The 22714-nt window shown below is 56.8% G+C and overlaps 1 protein-coding gene across 1 annotated transcript; it reads left to right on the top strand.

Moving 5' to 3' along the window:
• Positions 1 to 12628: 12628 nt before the first annotated feature.
• LOC124974792 (transmembrane protein 132C-like) lies at positions 12629 to 21242 on the top strand. Its single transcript, XM_047537807.1, has 5 exons — positions 12629 to 12828; positions 14248 to 14304; positions 19967 to 20009; positions 20092 to 20551; positions 20617 to 21242. Exons 1-5 carry the CDS (start codon positions 12677 to 12679, stop codon positions 21240 to 21242), a joined length of 1338 nt encoding a protein of 445 aa, XP_047393763.1. The 5' UTR covers positions 12629 to 12676.
• Positions 21243 to 22714: the final 1472 nt, after the last annotated feature.

Raw genomic sequence — 22714 nt, 5'->3', positions numbered from 1 at the left:
TGGCGCATCTCCGGGGCTTGCTGGTGGGCGCCACTGAAACTCGTCACCCCTGAGCTGCAGCCCCTGGCCACCCCTCCTGAAGCCGGCTTTCTGCTGTCCGCCTCCTTGCGCTGGGTGCAGTGCCGTGCAGGAGCTGCTCCTGAGCCTGGCCAGCGTGCAGTGCCCCGGGATGCGCAGTGCTGCGGCCAAGCCAGGACTTCTTTCTTACGGGCCGTGCGGGGGACGAAGTGCTTCACGTTCCTATTCATTTAATATCCTAGCAGCTGTTTCGGTGACTTCGGAGCCCATTTGCCTTCACCTGATGGTGAGCGTCCTCACGCCTGTGGACCCAGCTGGTGTGTCCTGGCTACGCGGCCTGGAAAGGGTGCATGTGGGGCACAACCCTCATGTCTCTGACCCCAGCCTGTCATGTCACTGCCTCACCTTCAACCGGAAAATATTGACTGTGAAGGGTGGAAAAGAGGAGGCCAACGAACATGCCAGCCCTGATGCTCCTGGTGGTGGTTATGGAAATGATGGTGGTGATGGTGGTGATGACGGCGGAGATGATGATGACGGTGGTTATGGTGGTGAAAGTGTAATAATGATGGAACTGGGGATGATGGGGATGGAGATGGGGATGATGGAGATGTTGATGGTGATGATGGAGATGGAGATGATGATGATAGTGATGATGGTGGTGATGATGATGGAGATGGTGATGATGATGGTGTTGATGGTGATGGAGATGGGGATGATAGAGATGGTGATGATGGTGATGGAGGTGGTGATGATGGAGATGGAGATGGAGATGATGGCGATGGGGGTAATAGTGATGATGGTGGTGATGGTGTTGGAGATGGGGTGATGGGGATGGAGATGGAGATGGGGATGGAGATGGTGGGGATGGTGATGAGGATGATGAGATGGGGATGATGGAGCTGGGTATGGGGATGATGGGGATGATGGAGATGATGGAGATGATGGAGATGGAGATAAGGTGATGGTGATGGTGTTGGTGATGGTGATGGGGATGGAGATGGGAATGATGGAGATGGGAGTGATGGTGATGATGGTGGTGATGGGGATGGAGATGATGGAGATGGGGATGGAGATGGGGATAATAGAGATGGGGATGGAGATGGGGAAGATGAGGATAGAGATGATGGAGATGGGGATAGAGATGCAGATGATGGAGCTGGGGATGATGGAGATGGAGATGGGGATGGTGTTCATACAATCTCAAAGATTGAGCAGCCACCATGTCTCAGAGAGGGACCCTCCTACAAATCCACTATGGCCTCACAGTCATCCCAGTTTCCTTGGAACTGAGGAGACTCCTGGGATGTGGGACCTCCAGTTTTAACACTGGGACAATCCAGACAACCAAGATGAGGTAGCCACGTTCCTCCCAAACTGACTGAGGGCGCAGACAGGAAGCGATGACCCCCTGTGGTTGCCTTCAGATGGTCTTGCTGCTCGCACCTGGCGCCTCTGACTTGCAGCTGGTTTTGTCCATTGTTCGTCTCCATCAGCCGGGAGACGTCACACAGGCCAGCCTGGATCCCGGCTTCTCTGGAAAGAAGCAGAAGATCCGGCATCAGCAGCCCCAGAGGCAGCAATCAGCAGAGTGGACGGAAGCTGTGCCCCGTGGTCCCCGGGCAGGGAGAGCCAGTCTTCGAGTCCCTCCGCGTCCTCTCACCTTCGTCCTGGCTGCCCAGCCTCTGCAGGCATTTCGACTGGAATAATGCGCACAATTAGAACAGCACTTGGAACATGGACGCACGGCGAGGCAGCCCTGGTAGTTCACATTTCTACTTAGGATTGCACCTCTCAGCTCCAGGGGACGCCATCATTCTGCAATAAAAACGCGAAGCACTGGCACCTGCAGTAGGGAAGATGAACTGGGGAGACATCACCCTGCATGAAAGAAGCCAGTCAGGAAAGAGCACATGCCTCTCGGCCCCATGTACATGGAACTGTGGAACAAGTCAGCCCACGGACAGCGCAGTTCAGGGACCGCCCGGGGCTGAGAGGACGGGCGGGGACAGCCAGGGGCTGCGGAATTTCCTGGTGGGCTGATGGAAGTGTTCTGAGAAGGATGGTAGAGACGGATGCACGATTCTGTGAATCTACTAAAAACCACTGAAATTTCCATTTTAAATGGATGAAAGGTACAGCATGAGAATTGTACCATAATCAAGTTAATTTTTTAAAAAGTTCTGCAGCCGAGCTTGCTTGCCCGCACAAATGCCACAGTGCTCCAAGATCTGGGCTAGGGAAACGAGGAGAAGGCACAGGAATCACTCGGCAGGAGGCACGGAGGCACAGAGTCACCGGTCGCATCCAGACCTGGGAGCCGACATCCTGGATGTGAGCCTGACACTGAGGACGTCCCCTCTACACAGTCTGCCAGTTCCAGCCTCCAGGCCTTTCCCGTGCTGAGGCCCCACATGACAACCAGCTGACCCACATCCAGCATCTCCCATAAACATAGAAGCCCAGGCACATTCTCCCGGCATCCTGTGAGCTGCGAAGGGTTGAATGTGTCCCTCCAAAGGTGCGTCCAAGCCCTAAACCTGGCACTGCGAATATGACCTCATGTGCAAGTAGAGTCTTTGTAGAAGTTCTTAAGGGTTGAGATGAGCTCATCCAGGATTAGGGTGGGTCCTACATCCTAATGACAAGCAACTTCATAAGAAATGGAAAAGGAGAAGACACGGAGGGAGACACACTTGGAGGAGGGACACAGATGCTGCCAGGATGTGCCTGCCAGCTGAGGAGCACCAAGCATTGCTGGGGGCAGGAGCAGCTGGTAGATGCAAGGGAGAGTCCTTCCCAGCCCTGGAGCCTCCCGTAAGTGCACAGGCCCGCCCACACCTTCACATTGGACTTGCCCACACAGCTGTGAGAAGGTACCTTTCTATTCTTTAAGCTACTGGGTTAATGGTCATTTGTTACAGCAGCCAAAGCCAGCTCACAGAAGAGCAGTACTATCATTTCCCTCTTTCAAAGCTAAGGACATGGAGGTGCAGCGAGCACAGCTGATCGGCCGGTGGCTGCCCCCTCTCCACTCCCACCTGGGCCAGCCCAGCAGACACCAAGGAGGCTCTGCCGGCAAGCGAGGGAAGCAGACGCCGCTCTCACCTGCCTGCTCTCTCCGCGTTACTGACAGCACCTCTCCTCAACCTCAGAGATGTCTCCTTTCTTAAACTTGCCTTTAAAACCACCGAGCCTGCGAGCTTGTTGCTTTCCTTTAATCATTAGAAAGAAAGAAGCAAGATCTGCTTTTCTCCCCAGGCATTTATTTGTCTAGTATGTTGGTAACTCCGTGTAGGACAAGGGATTTTACAATGGGATTATTACTTGTGCTCAAAATTAAATCTGCAAAGCGGGCATGGGGAGCTGGAGAGAGTCTCTGCTAGTGCACAGAAGTGTTGAGTCCATTTGCGGCTCCTTCCAGGGCAGCAAGGGCGCCTCGGGGTGCTGCTGTCTCGGAGGCCCGTGGGTGTGGTCAGACTCCCAGGAGGCATGCTCAGGAGAGTCCAGCCAGGGGTCAGGAGCCCTGGGCCAAGGAGAGCACTCAGAGAGGGCAAGAAAGTCTGGAGAACAGCAGCAGCCCCGGCACCGCAGCCAGCGCCACCTCAAGAGACAAGCTCCGCCTTGGCTGGAAGAGGCCGCTGGTGAAAGTTATTCTAAAAACTAGGAAAAGAAACCAAAAGAGTCCTAATTTTACAAGGAACCATGAGGAGGGTGAAATGTGCAATAGTCCCGGTGATGTGTAATTTGATCATTTAAATTGCCACACAAAAACACTGTTACGGTGTTTGCTGCACCAGCTTGCCCTGGTCCCCGTCTCTCTCTCTCTTTTCTTCCTCTCTTTCCGTTTGTCGTGAGCCAACCCGACGTCCTGTTAGCTGGTTCTTTTCCATTTCTCTTACCACAGAGATTAAATGAGGTGCTGGAGCAAGGGTTTGAGGAATCCGAGCCACAACAGAAACATAAATGCAATATCAAAACATGAACTTACATTGAGACTTAAAATGGTCATTAATTTTAACCCAAAATGTTAGGAGGAGGGACATGCTCAGCATCCTCAGTCACCGGGAAATACCGCCTCCCAGCGAAGGGACCGGTTGTGCAGAGCTGGCAGATGCATAGGGGCACAAGCCCGGCTGCAGTGTTGGGAAGGAGGAGATGAAGAATCGGTGGACACGCGGTTTCTCCAGGCATTAACCGTGCACGCTGCGCCGCCTGGGGGTCAGCAGGTGTGTGGGGAAGAACACCTGGCCCTGGATGCAGGCAGGTGAGCCCTGCTACCCTCACCCAGCCCAGGTGCCCGCAGTGGGCGATAAAGAAGGGGCAAACCATGGGCAGGCGGACAGTAGGACAGCCCTGCCAACAAGCAGGAAAACTCCTGCCTCACCAAGCAAGGGTGACGAAGTGACAAAGGAAGACCGGCAAGACCAGCCCAGGCTGCGTGGAGAGCAGAGGCAGGGAGCATCCCGCGTGGGGGAGATGCCCAGGCTGCGTCCCGCTAACCCAGATTGAGCTTCACAGCAAGCGCCTCACCCCACCGGACATCGACCAGTGGGCAGCGCCTGGAGTCGCCTGCGTTCTGCTCCGATCCCCTGTGGGCTAGGTTGCTGCTTCTGCTAGGACCACTGTGTTTCCGGTCTCTGCCACCAGGGGGTAGTGTCACCACTGTGGGTCCAGCAGATGCTGGGCTTTCAGTCTCTGGGAAGACTTGCTGGGCTGATGGTGCCTCCAGTCACACTGGACCAAGCCTGTGAACCAGCTGAGGTCGTGACCAGCCCATCACCCACAGAGGGCTGAGGTCCATGGAGCTGGGGATCCCAGAACCCAGCGCAGGCTCATCCACCCAGCCCCTCACACTGCCCAGCCCGCCAGTGCTGTCCGCCTCCTCAGTGGGGCCAGTGCGCTCTCGTGAGTCTCAGCCAGTGTGATGTGAGAACACTACACAACTCTTGGGGTGCAGTGGCGAGCCTCTCCCTGACCAAATGTGGACCAGCCCTGCTGCTCGGGGGAAAGCATGGTGCCCAGCCAGCACCCGAACACCACCACCAATCCTGCAGGATGCCCATGACCCTTCCGGCAGATTCCCTTTTGCCCATTTCTGTGCTTATGAGCCAAAGTCCTCATGGGATAAAGTGGTCACTATGATTTTAAGGGGACCAAGAAAGCCCACCTCAAAATCCCCTCCCTGGCAGCTCCGGGCATTGACTGGAGCCCACTGACGCCAATGCTTCCCTCTGGCAAGCATCTCCAGCTCACTGGGGTTCTCTGTGAAATGCCAGTGTCCCTGGCAGGGCCACCTTTGGTGGAGCCCAGCAGACGTCCCCTGGAGTGTGCCTGCTGGGGAGCTGCCCTGTGTCCAGGTGGATGCCAGCCTGGCTGCCCTGGTGTTCTGCTGGCACGTGTCCAACAGGCTCCACAGCAGAGGCTCAACTCAGCCAGGTACTCAGCGCCCTCAGCAGAGTGTGGAGCCAGCCATCCCGGGAACTCAGCAATTCCTCTAACGCTGTCCTGAGACGCTGGACCTGATTCACACCCGAAGGAGAGAGCAGAGGGCTGGCATTCTGGCTTCTCCCTGCCTCTGCCTAGAAGGGACCCCATCGTCTGTCCTCCTGTGTCAACGGCTGCAAGGCATCTGGGACGTGGCCTCTTCCCTTGGCTCAGGAAAGATAAGAGGTGCATGGCAGCAGGAATGTCTCGCACTCAGTGCCCTTGGCAAGACAGGGCTGCGAGGGGCAGGAGGGGCACAGATTCCAGGGGCCCCTTCTCCCCAGGGTTGTCAGAGCAGCGCTGCACTTGGGGCTGCCTCAGGACACCCAAGTGGGTAGCAGTAGCATGTTCAAGCACTGAAGTGATGCGGAGAAATGGGAAAGAGTGAGACAGACTGCAACTTTGGAGCCTCCTTCTTGGCTAAGTTGCAAACAAGGACATTTCTCAGGGACATTGGTGCCACTTTTTCCACGGGCTGCCCCAAAGGATGGTCCCTCTAATAACTCAGTTACAGCGCTGGACCTTCTGAAAATGGTGCCCGCCGAAATTGAATTGCTTTCTTGTTTTAAATGCATGTTTGGGGATAGAGTCTCTATCTTGCATTAGGAGCAAATTGACAGATAAGTGAAGTTCGCCTCCTGCACCCCTGCTTTAGGCCGTGGGTGAATTGGAAGTAAATGAGATGGGTGCTGGGTGTCCCTGGCTGAGGGACCCAGAATGATTGCTCTGTTACTGCGAGCCGCAGAGCTGTTAGTAGCGTCCTGCGGGAGGGAGGGCAGCCTGCTGGCCGCCCCTCTAGAGGAGCTGCGCCTCCCCAGGATGGCTGGGTTGAGTGGCTCACTGCAGAGCTCCTGCCTTCCTCCTGTGGCGACCACTGGCAGATAGCCGAGATGCGGGAGGGCAGAGGAATGAGTCCTGCTCGCTTTTAACTCCGTGTGACTAATGCAGTCAGCGCAGCACTTGCCTGAAAAGCTGCAGGCAGGGACCCTTGTAGGTCGTTCAAAAAGGACGACTGTCTTTTGTATTCTGACCTTCCAGATGCCCCAAGGAGACCCACGAAGACCCTTGCAAGAGACTCACTAAAAGATCATGATTGGACCACTTCCCACTGATTAAGGGGTCATGGTGGTCACTCAGCACACAGGAGAAATTGCACAGAGAATCTCACTTGGTACCTGAAATTTCCATCAAAATGTTTGCAAACAAGGCTCATAATCAAACACCGCCCAGCTAGAGTGGCTCAGGCTCCAACCAATCAGAGCAAACCAGAGGGTACTATTGGCCAATCAGAAAGGAGCAGGCCTGAGGGCGTGGCCCATGGAGCTTGGGTGCTGGGTGTGAATCGCCACCCTGTTGGAGCCCGTGCAGCTGTCCCTCGCTGTCCTGCACCTGGCTCTGATTTCCGCCTCCACTTGGGGATTCTACCCCCGGCAGCGCTGTTTTCTTAAAGCTCCTGGATCTCCCACTGCCCTACCGAGCCTGCAACTTACTCCAGAGGACCTGGTTTCCTGGTCCCTGCACAATCCCGTGCACCAAGCCCACCACGGTTCCTGCGCCCCCACCTCCTTTCCAAGGCGGTGCTTTGGGACCACTCTGCCCAGCGTCTTTGTTGTGCTCCTCTGGGAAGCAGGCTAGGGTCCCTTTTCCTAATTCAAGACCCTTCTCTAAAAGTACTGTGACCCCAATTCCCTTCTCCTAAATACTTTGAAGCGCTCCAGCTAAAAAGATCTGCAGACGTTTCTCCTTTGTGTCCCTGGTGCCTTGTTCCTGGTGCTGAGGTGGAGCAGTGAACAAGAGACAATGAGGTCTCCACTCTTTGGTACCTCCAGCCAGAAGGGAGGTCCCGGTGGCCCCAAAGCTGAAGGGAAATCCTGTGGCATGTGTGCCGGGAGCTGTGGAGCGAGGAGCGGGGTGGGACGGGGTGGGAGGTGAGGAGGAAGCTCTATGCACGTCTGGGGAGCAGCCATCCAGGCAGGAGGAACAGTATATGCAGCACAGACAGTCCCTGGAAAGCAGTGTGGGGAGCAGAAGTGGGAGCCCAAGGCCCCAGGTCCAGTGTTGCAGGACTTCGGCTCCCCCGTATGAGCAGAGCAGGGCAGAGCCTTGTCCCCCGCTCAGGCCTCAAGGACTGGCCCTGTCTGTTGCGTGGAAGGTAAACTCAAAATACGATCCAAGTCGGGCACATGCCTGTAACCCCAGCAATTCGGGAGGCTGAGGCAGGAGGATCTAGAGTTCAAAGTCAGCCTCAAAACGAAGTGCTAAGCAACTCCCTGAGACTCTGTCTCTAAATAGATAAAATACAAAATAGGGCTGCGGAGGTGGCTCAGTGGTCTAGTGCCCCTGAGTTCAATCCCCAGTACAAAAAAAAAAAAATATATATATATATATATATATATATGTATATATATATATGTATATATATATATATTTATATATGATGAAGAAACATGGATTCGACAGAGGGAGGACCAGGTACCATCCACCGCGCCTGTCACAGGGGTTCCTTGTTGGCTGCGGTTCCTGTGCCCCTGGATGGGAAATGGGCAGATCAGCCTCTTGGTATCCCATGGACCCCTGCTTAAAACTCCAGAGAGACACAGGATCTGGTGAAGAGCGCCTGTGTCCACAGAGGGTCATCTGGCAGGGCCACTCATTGAGAAGTGGCTCAGAAGGCGGCCAGGAGCCAGAGACACTGTCTCGGAATTCTCGGAATGCTCACAGGCGGAACCCAGTGTCCCCAAAGTCACAAAGAGCAGCATTCACGGAAGCCAGAGGAAGGTGGCTCCCGCGGGCCTGTGAGCAGAGGGGCCCTGGCCCTGGGACAGGACAGCAGGCTGCGGTCACATCAGCTTCTCGCCTCTGCCCTCAGCAGAGCCCTATGGGGACCTCCATGTCTTTATGAAGTGCCCCCCATAAGAAGGCCAGGGGAGTCCTTGCACAGTACTAAGTGCACAGGCCACGTTGGAGGAGGGGTTCACAGAGCCTCAGGGCCATTCTTGCTTGACCAGCGTAGAGGAGTCGTGGACAGAGCGTCCTCCTTCGAGACGTCTGTGTCAGACCCGGCTTTCAAGAGGACTCTTGCAGGCCCACTTGCTCGCCCAGGAGAGCGGAAGCCGGGGCCCTGGGAACACTGTTCTCCAGTGTCACCAGCAGCGTTGCGCAGAGCAGCCCAGGACGGGGACAGCCCATGCGACACGTGGGCCCAGGAAATTAGGGCTCTGCTTGCAAGAAAAGGTTATTAGCAATAAAGGGGGGAAGCTCTGCGGCCTGCCACCACAGGGACGCTTGGACAGTGGCGCTGAAGAAGCCGGATGCAGCCGGCCACACCCGTTATGACTCCTTTCACCAGAAGTGTCCAGAACTGGGGAGCCCCCAGGAACAGAGCAGGCCGTGGTGGCCAGGGACTGGACAGGGGAATGGAGAGCACAGTCATTCCTTCCGGGTGATGACACGGTTTTGGACCAGGGTAAAGTGACCTTTGCCCTGGCAAGCAGCGCCCTCTAAATGGCGGGTCTTAGGGTGTCAGATTGTGTCTCGATGAGCTGTTTTTTTAAGGCGCTTTCCTGAGATATCTCTACTGCACGCATTTGCTTTTTCAAAGCCAAGGTGCAGAGCTGAGCTGGAGACGGGGTGATGAAGAGGCAGTGTAGCATATTTATGTGAACCGCATGGACCTGTCTACACAGGCAGAGGACGAGGCCTTCCTTCCCTGTGTAGATGTGGATATGGGGTAAGGTAAAATCATATGTCAGAAAATCAGACACCATGTTTCAGTGGGGTAGTTGCTTCTGGGGAGAGAAATTGAGGGAAAAGATTAGAGAGAGGGACAAGGGAGATCTGCAGATCGTCAGCTGATGCGGCTTGTCCGGGAGGTGTCCACTGGAGCGCCTGGCCTGATGCGGGAATGTCCAGTGGTGAAATGGCTGGGTGGTGAGAGCCGAAAACTTCCAGCTCATCCCGGGTTGAACGGCCTGACTGGCTGGTGGCTCTAGGCAGGTGGAGTGAGGCTGCAGGAGGCGGATCACTGGCAGCTTGTCCCGGAAGGGCGCATCTTCCCTGTGGCCCCTCCTGTCCATCCCTCTCTCTGCTTCCTGGCTGCCAGGAGGTGGACGGCTCTGCTCTGCCACACCCTTCTGATGTGACATTCTGCCCCACCTTGGGCCCCGAGCAATGCACTAGGCCTACCAAGAACTGGGACCTCCGGAGCCATGAGACCCAGCGGATTTCCTCCTCTAACTTGATCTTGTCCAGTATTTTGCTGACAGCAACACAAAGCTGACTAAGTGAGAAATTGGTACTGATAAGTGGGGTTGTTGCTGTGACCAAACTGACTATGTGGTTCAGAAGCCTTTGGAGCCAGTTTGTGGGAGGAGTTTGGGAGAGTGGAGATGCAGGACGGAGAGAGGATAAAGAATGTTGTAAGTGGAGCCTAACGGGCAATTCTAGAGAGAGCTCGGAAGACCAGAGTGCTGAGAAGAATGTGGACTGTACTCGCCAAGTTTCAAGGCAAAAGGAAGATTCTGTTAGGAATTGTATTACAGGCCATTTGTATTATGTTCTGGCAAATAACTTGTTTATATTTTGCCCATGTCCCGACTCTGCATGAGGCTGTATTTAAAGGTGATGGACTCATTAATCTGTTGGAGGAAATTTGAAAGCAGCAAAGCATTCAGGTGGTGGCATGGATATTGCTGACAGGTTTACTATGAGAATTGGGAGTAGAAAGCAGAGCTGCAGGATTTATAAAATTTGCAGTTTGGTCAGAGAAGTGTATATAAAATTAGGGCCAAGGAAGTCATAATTGTTAAGGGTATTACAGCCTCTAAAGAGATGCTAAGTACTTTGCACAGAGACACACTGGAAAGATGACTTAAGGGTATCTCAGGACTTTGCAGGACCATACCCTTTGCAGGCTCAAGGGTATACAAGGAAAATTTCCTTGGAGAAAAGATTGTGGGGCCACCCTGATTTCACAGAGGGCCTCAGACATTGTTTGTCCACACCAAGCCAATGCAGGCACTCAGAGGCTGTGTCATCAGGATCCCAGGAAGCCCAGGTACTGAACAAGCAGGTGACAGACCTTGGCATCATCCAGGTGGTGCTAGTTCTGCAGGAACACAGGAGGCTAAGGTTAAGGGGTCGTGCAGGCTTCCACTGAGATTTTAAAGGAAGGCCTGCAAGGGCAGGCAAATTGTGGCAGGTTCAGAATGCCTGAGAGGGTGATGTGTGAAGCTGGAAGGTAAAGCTAATGCTGGAGACCTTGGGAACTAACAGATGTCAGTAACATGGAATGTCTGCTGAGAAAAGCCACTGGCCGCAGAGAAAGCCAGGTTGGAAGAAAAGCCACGCAGGCTATGACCAGCAAGGCCAAAGGTGTGGGACTTCCCAGACCCTTTGAACAGCACATCTTGCCACCGTGCACCCATATGCCAGGGAGGAGCTGCAGAATATGTTTTTCCAGCAAGATCTAGGTCTGGTCTTTCTCTCCATCCCTTCTTTCTACTCTTCTGTCCCTTCTTTTTGGAACGGGAGTGTTCACTCCACCACTGTACGTGGGTACATGTGACTTGCTGTTGCTCACAGCCAAGAGTCTGCCTTGAGTCTCAGGGGACACTTTGGACCTGGACTTTGGGGAAATGCGGGAACTGTCAAGATGATGGGATCTTGGAGATGAGCTAAATGCATTTTGCACCGTGAGGTGGACATGAACTTTGGGGCCAAGGACAGAATGTTGTGGATTGGATGAGGTGATAAGCGAGTCGGCAATGATAGCTTAGCAGGGTGAATGCCACGTGGACGTGGTGAATCCGTGAACTCGGGATGCTAAGCTCAACGTGTGCATGTGTGACTCTAGCACAAAGGAGCCTCCTGTGCATTCTCGAAGGAGTCGCTGACCTGGGAGGTTAGGAAACGCAGCCCAAGGCGTCCTAGGGGCTTTCAAATTGACTTCCTGTGTTTCCACTGCTTTTGCCTCCATGTCCTGTCTCCACTCAACCCCAAGTCCTTGAGGGTTGTGCTGAGGCACCCTCACAAAGGGAGGGCTCTTTTCATCCATCTGTCCTTCCTTTCATTCATCTGGCTGGCTCTCTACAAATCTGATCCTCCCTCCCTCCCCCCACCTCCATCCATCCATTCATCCTTCCATCTATTCATTCATCCATCTTTCCATCTACTCACTCATCCATTCATCCATCTGATCATCCTTCTATCCATCCATTTAGCCAGCTAGTCAACCATTTGTCCACCAAATCACAAATCTGTTTGTCCTTCCATCCATATGTCTATCCATCCATTGATTTATCCATTCATCCATTCATCCTTCCATCAGTTCATCTATTCACCCATCTAATCCATCCCTTATCCCTCCATCCCTCCATCTTTCCATCCCTCCATCTCTCCATCCCTCCATCTCCGTCCCTCCATCTCTCCATCCCTCCATCCCTCCATCCCCATCTCTCCATCCCTCCATCCCTCCATCCCTCCATCCGCATCCCTCCATCCCTCCATCCCCATCCCTCCATCCCCATCCCTCCATTCCTCCATCACTCCATCCCTCCATCCACCATCTCTTCATCCCCATCCCTCCATTCCTCCATCCCTCCATCCCCCACCCTTCTATCCTCCATCCCTCCATCCTGATCCCTCCATCCCTCCATCACTTCATCCCTCCATCCCTCCATACGTCCACCATCCACACTTGCTGAGCTCTGCTTCATGAGCAGCTGATATGAGGAACCAAGGGTTGGAGATGAAGATGATGCACTTTTTGCCTTCAAGGATGTCACAGTTTAGGAAATGATACAGGCACAAGGGGCCTGTAAATTGCACCCAATCACCTGGCTTTAGGACATAGGTCACGTCATCTCTCCATAATTCAACTGTGCTTCTATTTCTGTGTTCAGTTCATTGATGGCCAAAGCAGAACCTGGCTCTCTTCCCGGCATTGTAACCATCACTCTCACCCCAGGAAGGGGCACTTCTAATGTGCCCGTCTGTGCCAGGTCCTTGTCTGAGGAACTGAAAGCTCATGTGCTTTCCAAGGAAATGGAACGAGTTGAAGACAGTGGTCTGCAGGGTCCTGCAGACATCTCCATTCCCTCTCCGTCTGCCTCTGCAGGTGTCCGACCACTGCGACTACGTCTTCGTCAATGGCAAAGAGACAAAGGGCAGGATGGAGGCCGTGGTGAATTTCACCTACCAGTACCTGAGCGCCCCACTGCGCATCACCGTGTGGGTGCCCCGGCTGTCCCTGCAGATCGAGGTCTCTGACACTGAGCTCAGCCAGATTAAGGGCTGGAGGGTCCCCATCCTGGCCAGCAAGAGGTGAGCTGGGGTGGAGGAAGGGTCCAAGAGCCGAGATAATGACAGCTGTACTCAGAGTCCTAACACTCAAGGGGCCATTCAGCACCTGGCGCATAGTAGGTACTGATGTTACCACAACTCTTACATCCCCTAATCCTGATGAGGACTTGGGATGGCCCAGTCAGAGCTGGACCCACAAGCTGCTCAAGCCTGAGCCATCCAGAGCTGGACCCACGGGTCTGCATCAAGCCCGAGATGTCCTCCTGCTTCACGTGGGTTTGGTGAGGCTGTATTGCAAGTGGGTCCCCAAATGTCACCTCAAATTTTCCATTTTTCTAGGCCTTCAACCCCCAGGGGACTTAAGTTTGGATTGAATTTCTCTAAGGAAAGCATCTGCCCTTTCCTGTGTTTTGTGAATATCTAAACTTGAAATACTGCAGGTCAAATTACTGGACCAAATTTAATTGCATTTATACTGGAACATGGGCTACTGTTTGCAAACAGCCTCTAGTTTATCTATTCTGTGTGACTCTGGATTGTCCTATGCAGGAGCGTGGGGTCCAGTACTCAGGGAGCTCTGAGCCCCCCACTCTGCCAAGTCAGAGTTGTGGCTGAGGTCCTGGCTTCCTGCCTGGAATTCCCTTGAAATTCCTGCTGGGCCATCAGGACTGTTTCCCGGGTGGCTCTGAGGCACCAGGATCCTCCCATAGGCCCCAGAGGGTGTCTCAGGAAGAGTGCCAGGCACAGAAGTCAGACGTCCTACCGGAAGAGCGTGAGAGAAACCAGTCCCTCAGGGAGGACAGCTGTCCTCCAGATCACGCTGGGCTCCAGAGAGGCCAAGAGAATGGGCGTGTCCCACGTGGAACCAGGACACCAGCACTGAGTTCCAAGCCAAGGAAGGGGTGCTGTGGGACAGCTTCACGAGTTGGCCCAGACCCCTGACCTCTCTGTTGCCTCATCTAGACATATGGATAGCCAGAGGCCTGTGACTGCAGAGTTCATGGGGGGCCCAGCAGGGGGCCTGGTCCTCCTCAAGAGCACCAGCGGCTCTGTCCAACGGGACTTCCCGCAGCAGTGGGCTGTCCTAGAGGGATGCTGTCCAATCTGGTAGCCGCCCACACGGCAGCCAGAGTATTTGAACCGCAGTGTGACCGAGAAGTTGGGGCTTTGAGTGCATTTAATTTGCGTTCATTTGCATTTAAGTAGCCATCCTGGGAAGGGACACTTAGTACGCAGCGCAGCACAGCATGCTTGGTACCTGTCAGCCCTGAGTCTTAATCTGCTGATAAACAAATTCCAGAAGGAGGCCTGGCCCTTTGTGCTGCTCAGGGTGGAGCTGGCTGCCTGTGGCCTGGGGCGGGTGCAGAATGTCCTCTCTGGGGGGCCTGGTGGGCACCGCTGACTCCTGGTCCCATCCAGAGCGGCTTCTCCTTCCCCCAGGGCCACACGGGAGAGCGAGGAAGAGGAGGAGGAGGAGCGCCGGGACCCAGACCAGACGTGAGCAGCCCACAGCACCTCCTGGAGGGACTGGCAGATGCTCTTCCTCCCTGCCCATCCCATCCATGGTGGGCAGAGTGAGACTCTAAAGCCGGGGGTCAGCCCAAGTCCCCCCAGTTATAACCGATGCAAGGACTTCCCGCTGATCTTCGGAGGCCACGGTCCCCCACGCAAACCTCCTCACCAGCCTCCCTCCCAGCTCCCGGCCTCTCCCACGGCATGCGGGTGTCCCCTCCCGAGCCTCTCAGGCTCTGGCCTGGAGCATGCGGCCCAGCTTCCTGAGCATCTCTGGGTCCCATGTTCAGACCCAGCTGGGGCCCGCAGCTCCTGCTGCCTTTCCTCCCAGCCCATCCGCCGCACCTGGGCCACCAGCCCTGCTCCACCTGCAGTCTCGGTGTGATCTGCAGCCGCTGCGTGTTCGTGCTTGCGCCTGGCCTGTGGGTTCTCCTCCTGGAAAGCAGGCTCAGGCCTTCTCCAGCGCCACATTCATGGGCACACAGAAGGTGCTCAGGGAACATGGCCCCCTGCGTGGAGACTCGGCTGGGCAGGAAGCCAAGTGGCACAGGGAAAGGGAGTGGGGAGACACCTGCCCACCCGCAGGGCTCTCTGCTTCTGCCGCGGTCACTAGGCTGGACATGGAGGAGAGGAGGACTTGGGAAGGAGGGCTTCACAGCGCCACCCTTCCCCTCGCGGCCTGGCCGCCTGGTGCTGGAGATCAAGTCGGGATGAACAAGTCGCTAGCTGAGGACAGCAGCAGCCACCAGAGTAGAGCTCCTCGGAGTCGGCTCTTTCCACCAGGACGGGCCCAGGGCTCTAGGCCATTCTGTGCCATGGGCACGGAGGATCGCAGGCTCCCCAGGCAGACCTGTCTCAGTCAGACTCCTGCTTCAGCCCAGTTCCTCTGGTGACCAGCAGCGCAGGAGGCAGGCAGCAGGGGGAGGTGGGAGCCAATCCCTGTGGGGAGGTCCACAGTGACTCTGTTCCAGGGTGACTCTGTTCCACAGTGGCTCTGTTCCATGGTCACTCTGTTCCACGGTGGCTCTGTTCCATGGTCACTCTGTTCCACGGTGGTTCTGTTCCATGTTGGCTCTGTTCCACGGTGGCTCTGTTCCACTGTGGCTCTGTTCCACAGTGGCTCTGTTCCATGTTGGCTCTGTTCCACAGTGGCTCTGTTCCACTGTGGCTCTGTTCCACAGTGGCTCTGTTCCATGTTGGCTCTGTTCCACGGTGGCTCTGTTCCACTGTGGCTCTGTTCCACAGTGGCTCTGTTCCATGTTGGCTCTGTTCCACAGTGGCTCTGTTCCACGGTGGCTCTGTTCCACGGTGACTCTGTTCCATGTTGGCTCTGTTCCACGGTGGCTCTGTTCCACTGTGGCTCTGTTCCACAGTGGCTCTGTTCCATGTTGGCTCTGTTCCACGGTGGCTCTGTTCCACTGTGGCTCTGTTCCACAGTGGCTCTGTTCCATGTTGGCTCTGTTCCACGGTGGCTCTGTTCCACTGTGGCTCTGTTCCACAGTGGCTCTGTTCCATGTTGGCTCTGTTCCACGGTGGCTCTGTTCCACGGTGGCTCTGTTCCACGGTGACTCTGTTCCATGTTGGCTCTGTTCCACGGTGGCTCTGTTCCATGGTCGCTCTGTTCCACGGTGGCTCTGTTCCACGGTGACTCTGTTCCACGGTGGCTCTGTTCCACTGTGGCTCTGTTCCACAGTGGCTCTCTTCCACGGTGACTCTGTTCCATGGTGGCTCTGTTCCACGGTGACCCTGTTCCATAGTGGCTGTGCTCCACGGTGGCTGTGTTCCACGGTGGCTGTGTTCCACGGTGACCCGGTTCCATAGTGGCTGTGTTCCACGGTGGCTCTGTTCCACGGTGGCTCTGTTCCACAGTGGCTCTGTTCCACAGTGGCTCTGCTCCACGGTGGCTCTGCTCCACGGTGGCTCTGTTCCACGGTGACTCTGTTCCACTGTGGCTCTGTTCCACGTTGACTGTGCTCCACGGTGGCTCTGTTCCACGTTGGCTCTGTTCCACGTTGATTCTGCTCCATGGTGGCTCTGTTCCATGGTGGCTCTGCTCCACGGTGGCTGTGCTCCTCGGTGGCTCTGTTCCATGATGGCCCTGCTCCACGGTGACTCTGTTCCATGATGGCCCTGCTCCACGGTGTCTCTGTTCCACGGTGGCTCTGTTCCACAGTAACTCTGTTCCACGGTGGCTCTGCTCCACAGTGGGCCTCTTCCATGGTGGCTCTGCACCACAGCGGCTCTGTTCCACTGTGGCTCTCTTCCACGGTGGCTCTGTTCCATGATGGCTCTGTTCCACAGCGGCTCTGTTCCACGGTGGCTCTCTTCCACGGTGGTTCTGTTCCGTGGTGACTCTGTTCCACGGTGGCTCTGTTCCACAGTGACTCTGTTCCACGGTGACTCTGTTCCATGGTGGCTCTGTTCCACAGTGGCTCTGTTCCACGGTGGCTCTGTTCCACAGTGGCCTGTTCCATGGTGGCTCTGTTCCACGGTGGTTCTGTTCCATGGTGGCTCTGTTCCACGGTGGTTCTGTTCCGTGGTGGCTCTGTTCCACGGTGGCCTGTTCCACGGTGGCTCTGTTCCATGGTGGTTCTGTTCCACGGTGGCTCTGTTCCACAGTGGCTCTGTTCCATGGTGATTCTGTTCCACGTGGCTCTGTTCCATGGCAGCCGGGACAGGCAGTGTACCCACAGGGATCAGCAACAGGGGCCTTGTTCCTGAGGTGCCTGAGTGGACTCCACAATGTCCCAAAGTTGGGGACAGCTGCGGGAATGCAGGACATTCACTGTCCAAGGTGCCAAGGGGCAGCATGGGTCTGTGGGGGCACACGGGTCTAGAAATGGCACAAAGGCTGCAGGCTCCAGTGCCACGGGGCCAGGGCCAGCGTCCAGAGTGAACGGTGCAGGCTCTGGTGCCTGGGCTGCCTTGGCCCTGGAGGCTGTGGGGACCAGGGGCAGTGCTCACTTGGCTCTCTAGGTACAGTCACCACCAACTCAGCAACTCAAAGCCTCAGCCAGGCCTTGGTTCCGAGGCCTGTCAGTGGCCCCGCTGGGCACTCTGCTCAGGAGGTGGCAAGACTGGCTTCTCCCCACCATCTGGGGAAGGACCTGCAGCCCAAACCCTGATGCTGGTGCAGTGGCCCTGGTGCAGAGGACAGCGGGAGAGAAGCCGAGCCCACAGAGCAACTCGCAGCGAGCGGGAATCCTGAGGAGGAGGATTGGCCTTGCCCTCCGTGGGGAGGGCAAAGCCACCTGTCCTCCTGCAATGGCCCCATCTGTCTTCATCAGCGGAGGCTGATGGTCCCCTCTGGGCAGCTGTGAACTGCAGGCCTCTCTTGGCTCACTCTCACTACCCCTCTCCCGGTCCCCTTGGCACCAGCAGCGGGAGCTTCACCCCGGCCTCCCATGCGACCTCTGCTGTGAGGCTCTCGAGACTCCTCCGTCTCGAGACGGAGCACATGTGGCAGAGCCCCAGTCGGGGTCCCAGCAACATGTCTGCAGGGCCCTCCTGGCCATCCTGTCGGCCCCCTGACCATCCCAGAGCCTCCATGGGAGCAAGTACAGAACACGCAGCGCACTGGCCCCAGCCTGACTCTTCCGCCCTGGTCCCTGGAGTGGGAAAGTGGCCGGCTGTTCTCTGTTAAAGAGGAGAGGACAGCGGGAGAGAAGCCGAGCCCACAGAGCAACTCGCAGCGAGCGGGAATCCTGAGGAGGAGGATTGGCCTTGCCCTCCGTGGGGAGGGCAAAGCCACCTGTCCTCCTGCAATGGCCCCATCTGTCTTCATCAGCGGAGGCAGTTGGAGGCTCAGCACTGCCATTGACAGAGGTAGCCCATGAGCCGCAGGTGACGGGAAGGGAGCGGGCAGCTCTCCAGGGGCACAGGTTACTCGAAGTCCCTGGGGAGGCGCTGGCCACTCGGAGGGGCCTCAGGGCTGGCCAGGCCGTGATGGGGGTGGAAGGACGCAGGCCCAGTCACACAGCAGGCTGGTGAGGTCGGCCACAGGCAAGTCCAGGGGTCCTTTGAAACCCGGCTGTTGGCCTCTAATAGGGCCCTCCCTATTAGGCCTTGGTTCCGAGGCCTGTCAGTGGCCCCGCTGGGCACTCTGCTCAGGAGGTGGCAAGACTGGCTTCTCCCCACCATCTGGGGAAGGACCTGCAGCCCAAACCCTGATGCTGGTGCAGTGGCCCTCGCTCGGTGTGGCTGAGGTCCCCTCTGGGCAGCTGTGAACTGCAGGCCTCTCTTGGCTCACTCTCACTACCCCTCTCCCGGTCCCCTTGGCACCAGCAGCGGGAGCTTCACCCCGGCCTCCCATGCGACCTCTGCTGTGAGGCTCTCGAGACTCCTCCGTTCTCTTTTAAAGACATAATAGATTTTAATATTCATTTCGATTTTCCAACAAAGGGAACCGAAACGACGTGGGGAGGTGACTGATCTCAGTAAGCCACAGCGTTTCTAGTGAAGCGGGCCCAGGATCCTTTGCCCTGTGCTCTGGACTTGGGCCCGGTTGGGATGGACGAGGCCTTGGGGAGTTGACGTCGGGAAGCAGCCGTGACGGGTCTCCTTGTGTCCTGCCAGCCCCTGGGCTTCCGCCGCTCTGCTCTGTTTCTAGAAGCCCGCGGCTGCCCTCCACCTCTGCCGCCTCCCACTTGCTGCCTCGCCCCGGGGTCTCCTTCCTGCTCTCTTCTCCTGAGCGTCCCATCTCCTGGGCTCTCGAGACGAGGTCTGCTCTTCTCGTGTGGTCACCTTTCCCAACCCTTCTCTGGGCTCGGCTCAGCCTGCTCCTCTGCCCATCTCTCTCGGGATGGACGCCATCTGCCTGTGGGGGACAGTCTTTCTCTCGTCTCGTCCCCGTGGCCTCCTAGCTCGGTGGCTTTGCTGGTTCCTAAGGAATTCTCCTGGGTGTGACATCTGCCCTCGCAGTCCCCACTCTGTGCCCAGAGGTGGCGCCACAGCCACCCCAGGATCCCGTAGGGGTTTGGCTTTCCAGTGGGCGTCCGGGTGGCCTGCTGGGGCTGCGAGGGCAGGGTCTGGGCGGGGCCCCTGAGGGCCCTGTGATCAGCCTGACCTGAAGGGGGAGGTCGGGGAGGACCTTGTGTGACCTCCCTGCAGGGGCTGACACGGGCTGGCGCTGGCTCTCCGGGGCCGCCTAGTGGTTAGCAGTGAGCAGCGCCCTTGGCCACGCCCGCGGCCTGCCTCTTGTTGACCACAGGGCTGTGGCACTTGGCCAGTCCGTCACCAAGTAGGAAACATAGCCATGAAAGAGAAGAGGTGACTGTGAGCAGCACTGGCCCCAGAGGAGGGCTGGACCGCAGCCCTTCCCCACCGGCCTCCATTCCCCTGGACGACGCCAGGCCCTGGGGCACAGGCTCCACACTAGTGCGAGGGCCTGGTCTGCCCTGGGCAGTTCCCGCCTTGGAGGCACAGGGTCGGCCACCAAGTGTCCAGCCTGGCCTGGGCTCTGCTGTGGCCACAGGTGCCAGGGAGGAGGCTGGGCTTCTGCTTATTGAGCCTCTGCCAGGTACATCGGGATCAGAAGTGGGGCCTGGGAAGGGCCTGGGAAGGGCCGTGCCCAGCTGTCAAGGGAGTCGGGGTGCTTTGTCCACCCTGGTGTGAAACTGTTTTCTCCCCCAGATTCGTCACCCCCCAGGTGTGAGTTCGGGGTCCAGCGCCTTGTCTGGGTCATCGTGCTGGTGGGGAGATCTATGAGAAGGGCTGCCCAGGGGTGCTGACTGCCTCTCCCCACAGGAAGCCATGGTCAGCACGTGGCTGTAGTTCAGCGACAGCTCGGCGACCCCCCTGGACGTCTATGACACCCAGGACTTCTCCCTGGCTGCCAGCTCCCTGGACGAGGCCGTGGTATCTGTTGCCCCCACCCGCTCTCCCAGGTGGCCCACCGTGGTGGCCGAAGGGGAAGGGCAGGGCCCACTGGTCCAAGTGGACATGACTATCACAGAGGCCTGCCAAAAATCCAAATGCAAGAGTGTCCTGGCCGTGGGCTTCGGCAACGTCAGGGTCAAGTTTGGACGGAACGACACCGACCCCAGCCCCACCAGAGACGCGGAGGAGGAGGAGACCAAGAACCATGCCAGCCACTGTCGGAAGGGCCAGGACGAGAGTCCCGTCCAGGATGGGCCGTCCCCCGAGCGTGAGGAAGGGGCCCTGCGGAGGGCCACCACGAGGGCCAGGTCGCTACTGGATGGCAGGGCGGTGAAGAGCCGCTGGCTGGACGGGGGTGCGCGACCCAGGGAGGCACCACTGCAGAACATCCCCCTTGAATTCACCAACTTCCCGGCCCAGCTGGGCCTCCCCGGGGCAGGTGCGGGGCTGGAGGGGAACGGCCTGCTGCAGGCGCCCCGGGCCTGAGCGACCTGGAGATCGGTATGTACGCCCTGCTGGGCGTCTTCTGCCTGGCCATCCTGGTCTTCCTGATCAACTGCGCCACCTTTGCCCTCAAGTACAGGCACAAGCAAGTCCCCCCCGAGGGCCAGGCCTCCGTGACCCACTCCCACGACTGGATGTGGCTGGGCACTGGGGCGGAGCTCCTGGGGAGCCTGGGGGACCCCGCACCGCCCCCGGAGGAGCACACCACCGTCATCGACCGTGGGCTGGGGGGCTGCACCGAGGGCCGCCACCTGCTCCTCAACGGGGACTCCCAGAAGCACATGCAGGGCCAGGGGCGCTGGCCCGCGGAATCCGGGAGGCCGGGCCAGGCGCAGCAGCAGGAGCCCCCACACTCGCCCACCTCCAAGCGGAAGAAGGTGAAGTTCGCCACCTTCCCCACCTGCCCCACCGACGGCGGCTGCCCCACCGTGAACTCCATCCTCGGGGCCAAGGAGGACATCTCGTGGGTGCACCAGGACGTGGACGCGGGAGCCCCCGAGGAGCTCAGAGATGCCCTGGAGGACTTCCAGGGGAAGGTGTAGGTCCTCCGCCCACGGGCCTGGCCCCGAAGCCTTCCTGCAGGTCCCCAGTGGACAGAGGGCATCCTGATAGGCTGAGCGGGATGGCTGGGCTCCCTAAGGCCCAGTGGGAAGTTCTGAAGCCCAGAAGGACACTTTTGTATCAAGGGTTTTCTTAGCAGTTGCTGACTGTGGATTTTGGAAACTCCTCTGGTTCTGGGGGAGGCAGGGTGCAGCCCGAAACGCTGGGAAGGGGTCTTACCAACACACACAAGCTACCAAAAATTATTTGTTTAAAAAAAAAGCAAAAAGACAAATAAAAAGAGACAAATAATAATGTTTATATTTCTAATAAAGGAGCAAAAGACAGAAGGAGGGCCTTCCGCAGGATGCTCCCAGCTCCGCGGCCACCTCCGCTTTCCCCAGGACTGTGGCCAGGGCCAGGGAAGAGACACTTCCCCCAGCAGAGGTGGCCTCGGGGTAGAACTGAGGAACTGTGCGCTTCGGCCGTGGCCGCCTCTTCCTCCTGCACATTTCCTCTCTGCATCCAGCTCACATTTGATTTATATTTAAAGTTGATTTCTGAGGATCAAGTGGTATATTTTTCCTAAATGAAATATAAATTATATTCTCTTCATCAGAGGGCTTTTTAGCAACAATATCCAGTCCCCCCAAGGCCTCCTGCTGTGACTGTAGTGCTTCTCCTTGTCCTCTGGCTTTGCTGTTGTATGTTGGGACTTGACAATTCGAGGAAGCTCTCGACGCCTTCTGTTGGGGGTGGCCGGGAGCTGCCGGTGATCCCACCAGCGACATCACAGGGTCAAGGCCTGTGGGTGGGTCCTGTTCAGCAGAACAGAGCTCATCCTGGACGTCCCCCTCCTCACAGAGAGCCCTGGGAGGGAGGAGGTGGGGTCAGACCACAGACACTGCTGAAAAATGACCCCAGATGAAAACCGTTTGGGGTGGGGGCTTCCAGTTGTTCCTCCTTTGTCGGGCAGGGTGTACCAGTGTAGACGCAAAAGATGAAATCTATGTTAGACACCCCTCACTGTGTTCTCGAGGAGCATAACTGTGTAGCCGCACATTGCAAAATGCATTCATCCAAAGTGATAGGCACGTGGCACGGAAGACCTGCACCGGGTAAAGTAACCCCCTTTGCGACTCTCTGAACGGTGGCTGTGGATGGCGGACGTCCTGACGGAGCTTCATGCTCACAGCAGGGAAAGAGGCTCACAGAGATACCAGGGATGGTTGCTGGTGGTTTTTTATTATTATTATTATTATTATTACTAAAGTCAGTAGCTGAGAAAGGGTCCTGAAGCCTCTTAAGCTTGGTTGGACCTTTTAAAAGTATATTTGTAGCACATATTATAGACAGATAGAAGATATTTATTTATACCTGTAATGCCAGTTGTCATTAAAGTGTTCCCGATGGCTTGACCACGTGGCGTCTCCGGCGTATTTCTTCTGCCTTCAGTTTTCTCTGGGCCGAGGGG

This window comes from Sciurus carolinensis, unplaced genomic scaffold (assembly GCF_902686445.1).
Source record: "Sciurus carolinensis unplaced genomic scaffold, mSciCar1.2, whole genome shotgun sequence".
In the NCBI taxonomy this organism is placed as follows: Eukaryota; Metazoa; Chordata; class Mammalia; order Rodentia; family Sciuridae; genus Sciurus; species Sciurus carolinensis.
Note: the sequence above shows the minus strand (reverse complement) of the source record. Positions and strands in the feature narration are given on the sequence as shown.

Excerpts from the sequence above, each read along its gene's own strand:
- LOC124974792 (XM_047537807.1), top strand. The coding sequence starts at position 12,677 with ATGGAGGCCGTGGTGAATTTCACCTACCAGTACCTGAGCGCCCCACTG. Across the intron at positions 12,829-14,247 it reads CCCATCCTGGCCAGCAAGAG|GGCCACACGGGAGAGCGAGG; the intron begins GTGAGCTGGGGT and ends TCCTTCCCCCAG. Across the intron at positions 14,305-19,966 it reads CGCCGGGACCCAGACCAGAC|GTGTGAGTTCGGGGTCCAGC; the intron begins GTGAGCAGCCCA and ends GTCACCCCCCAG.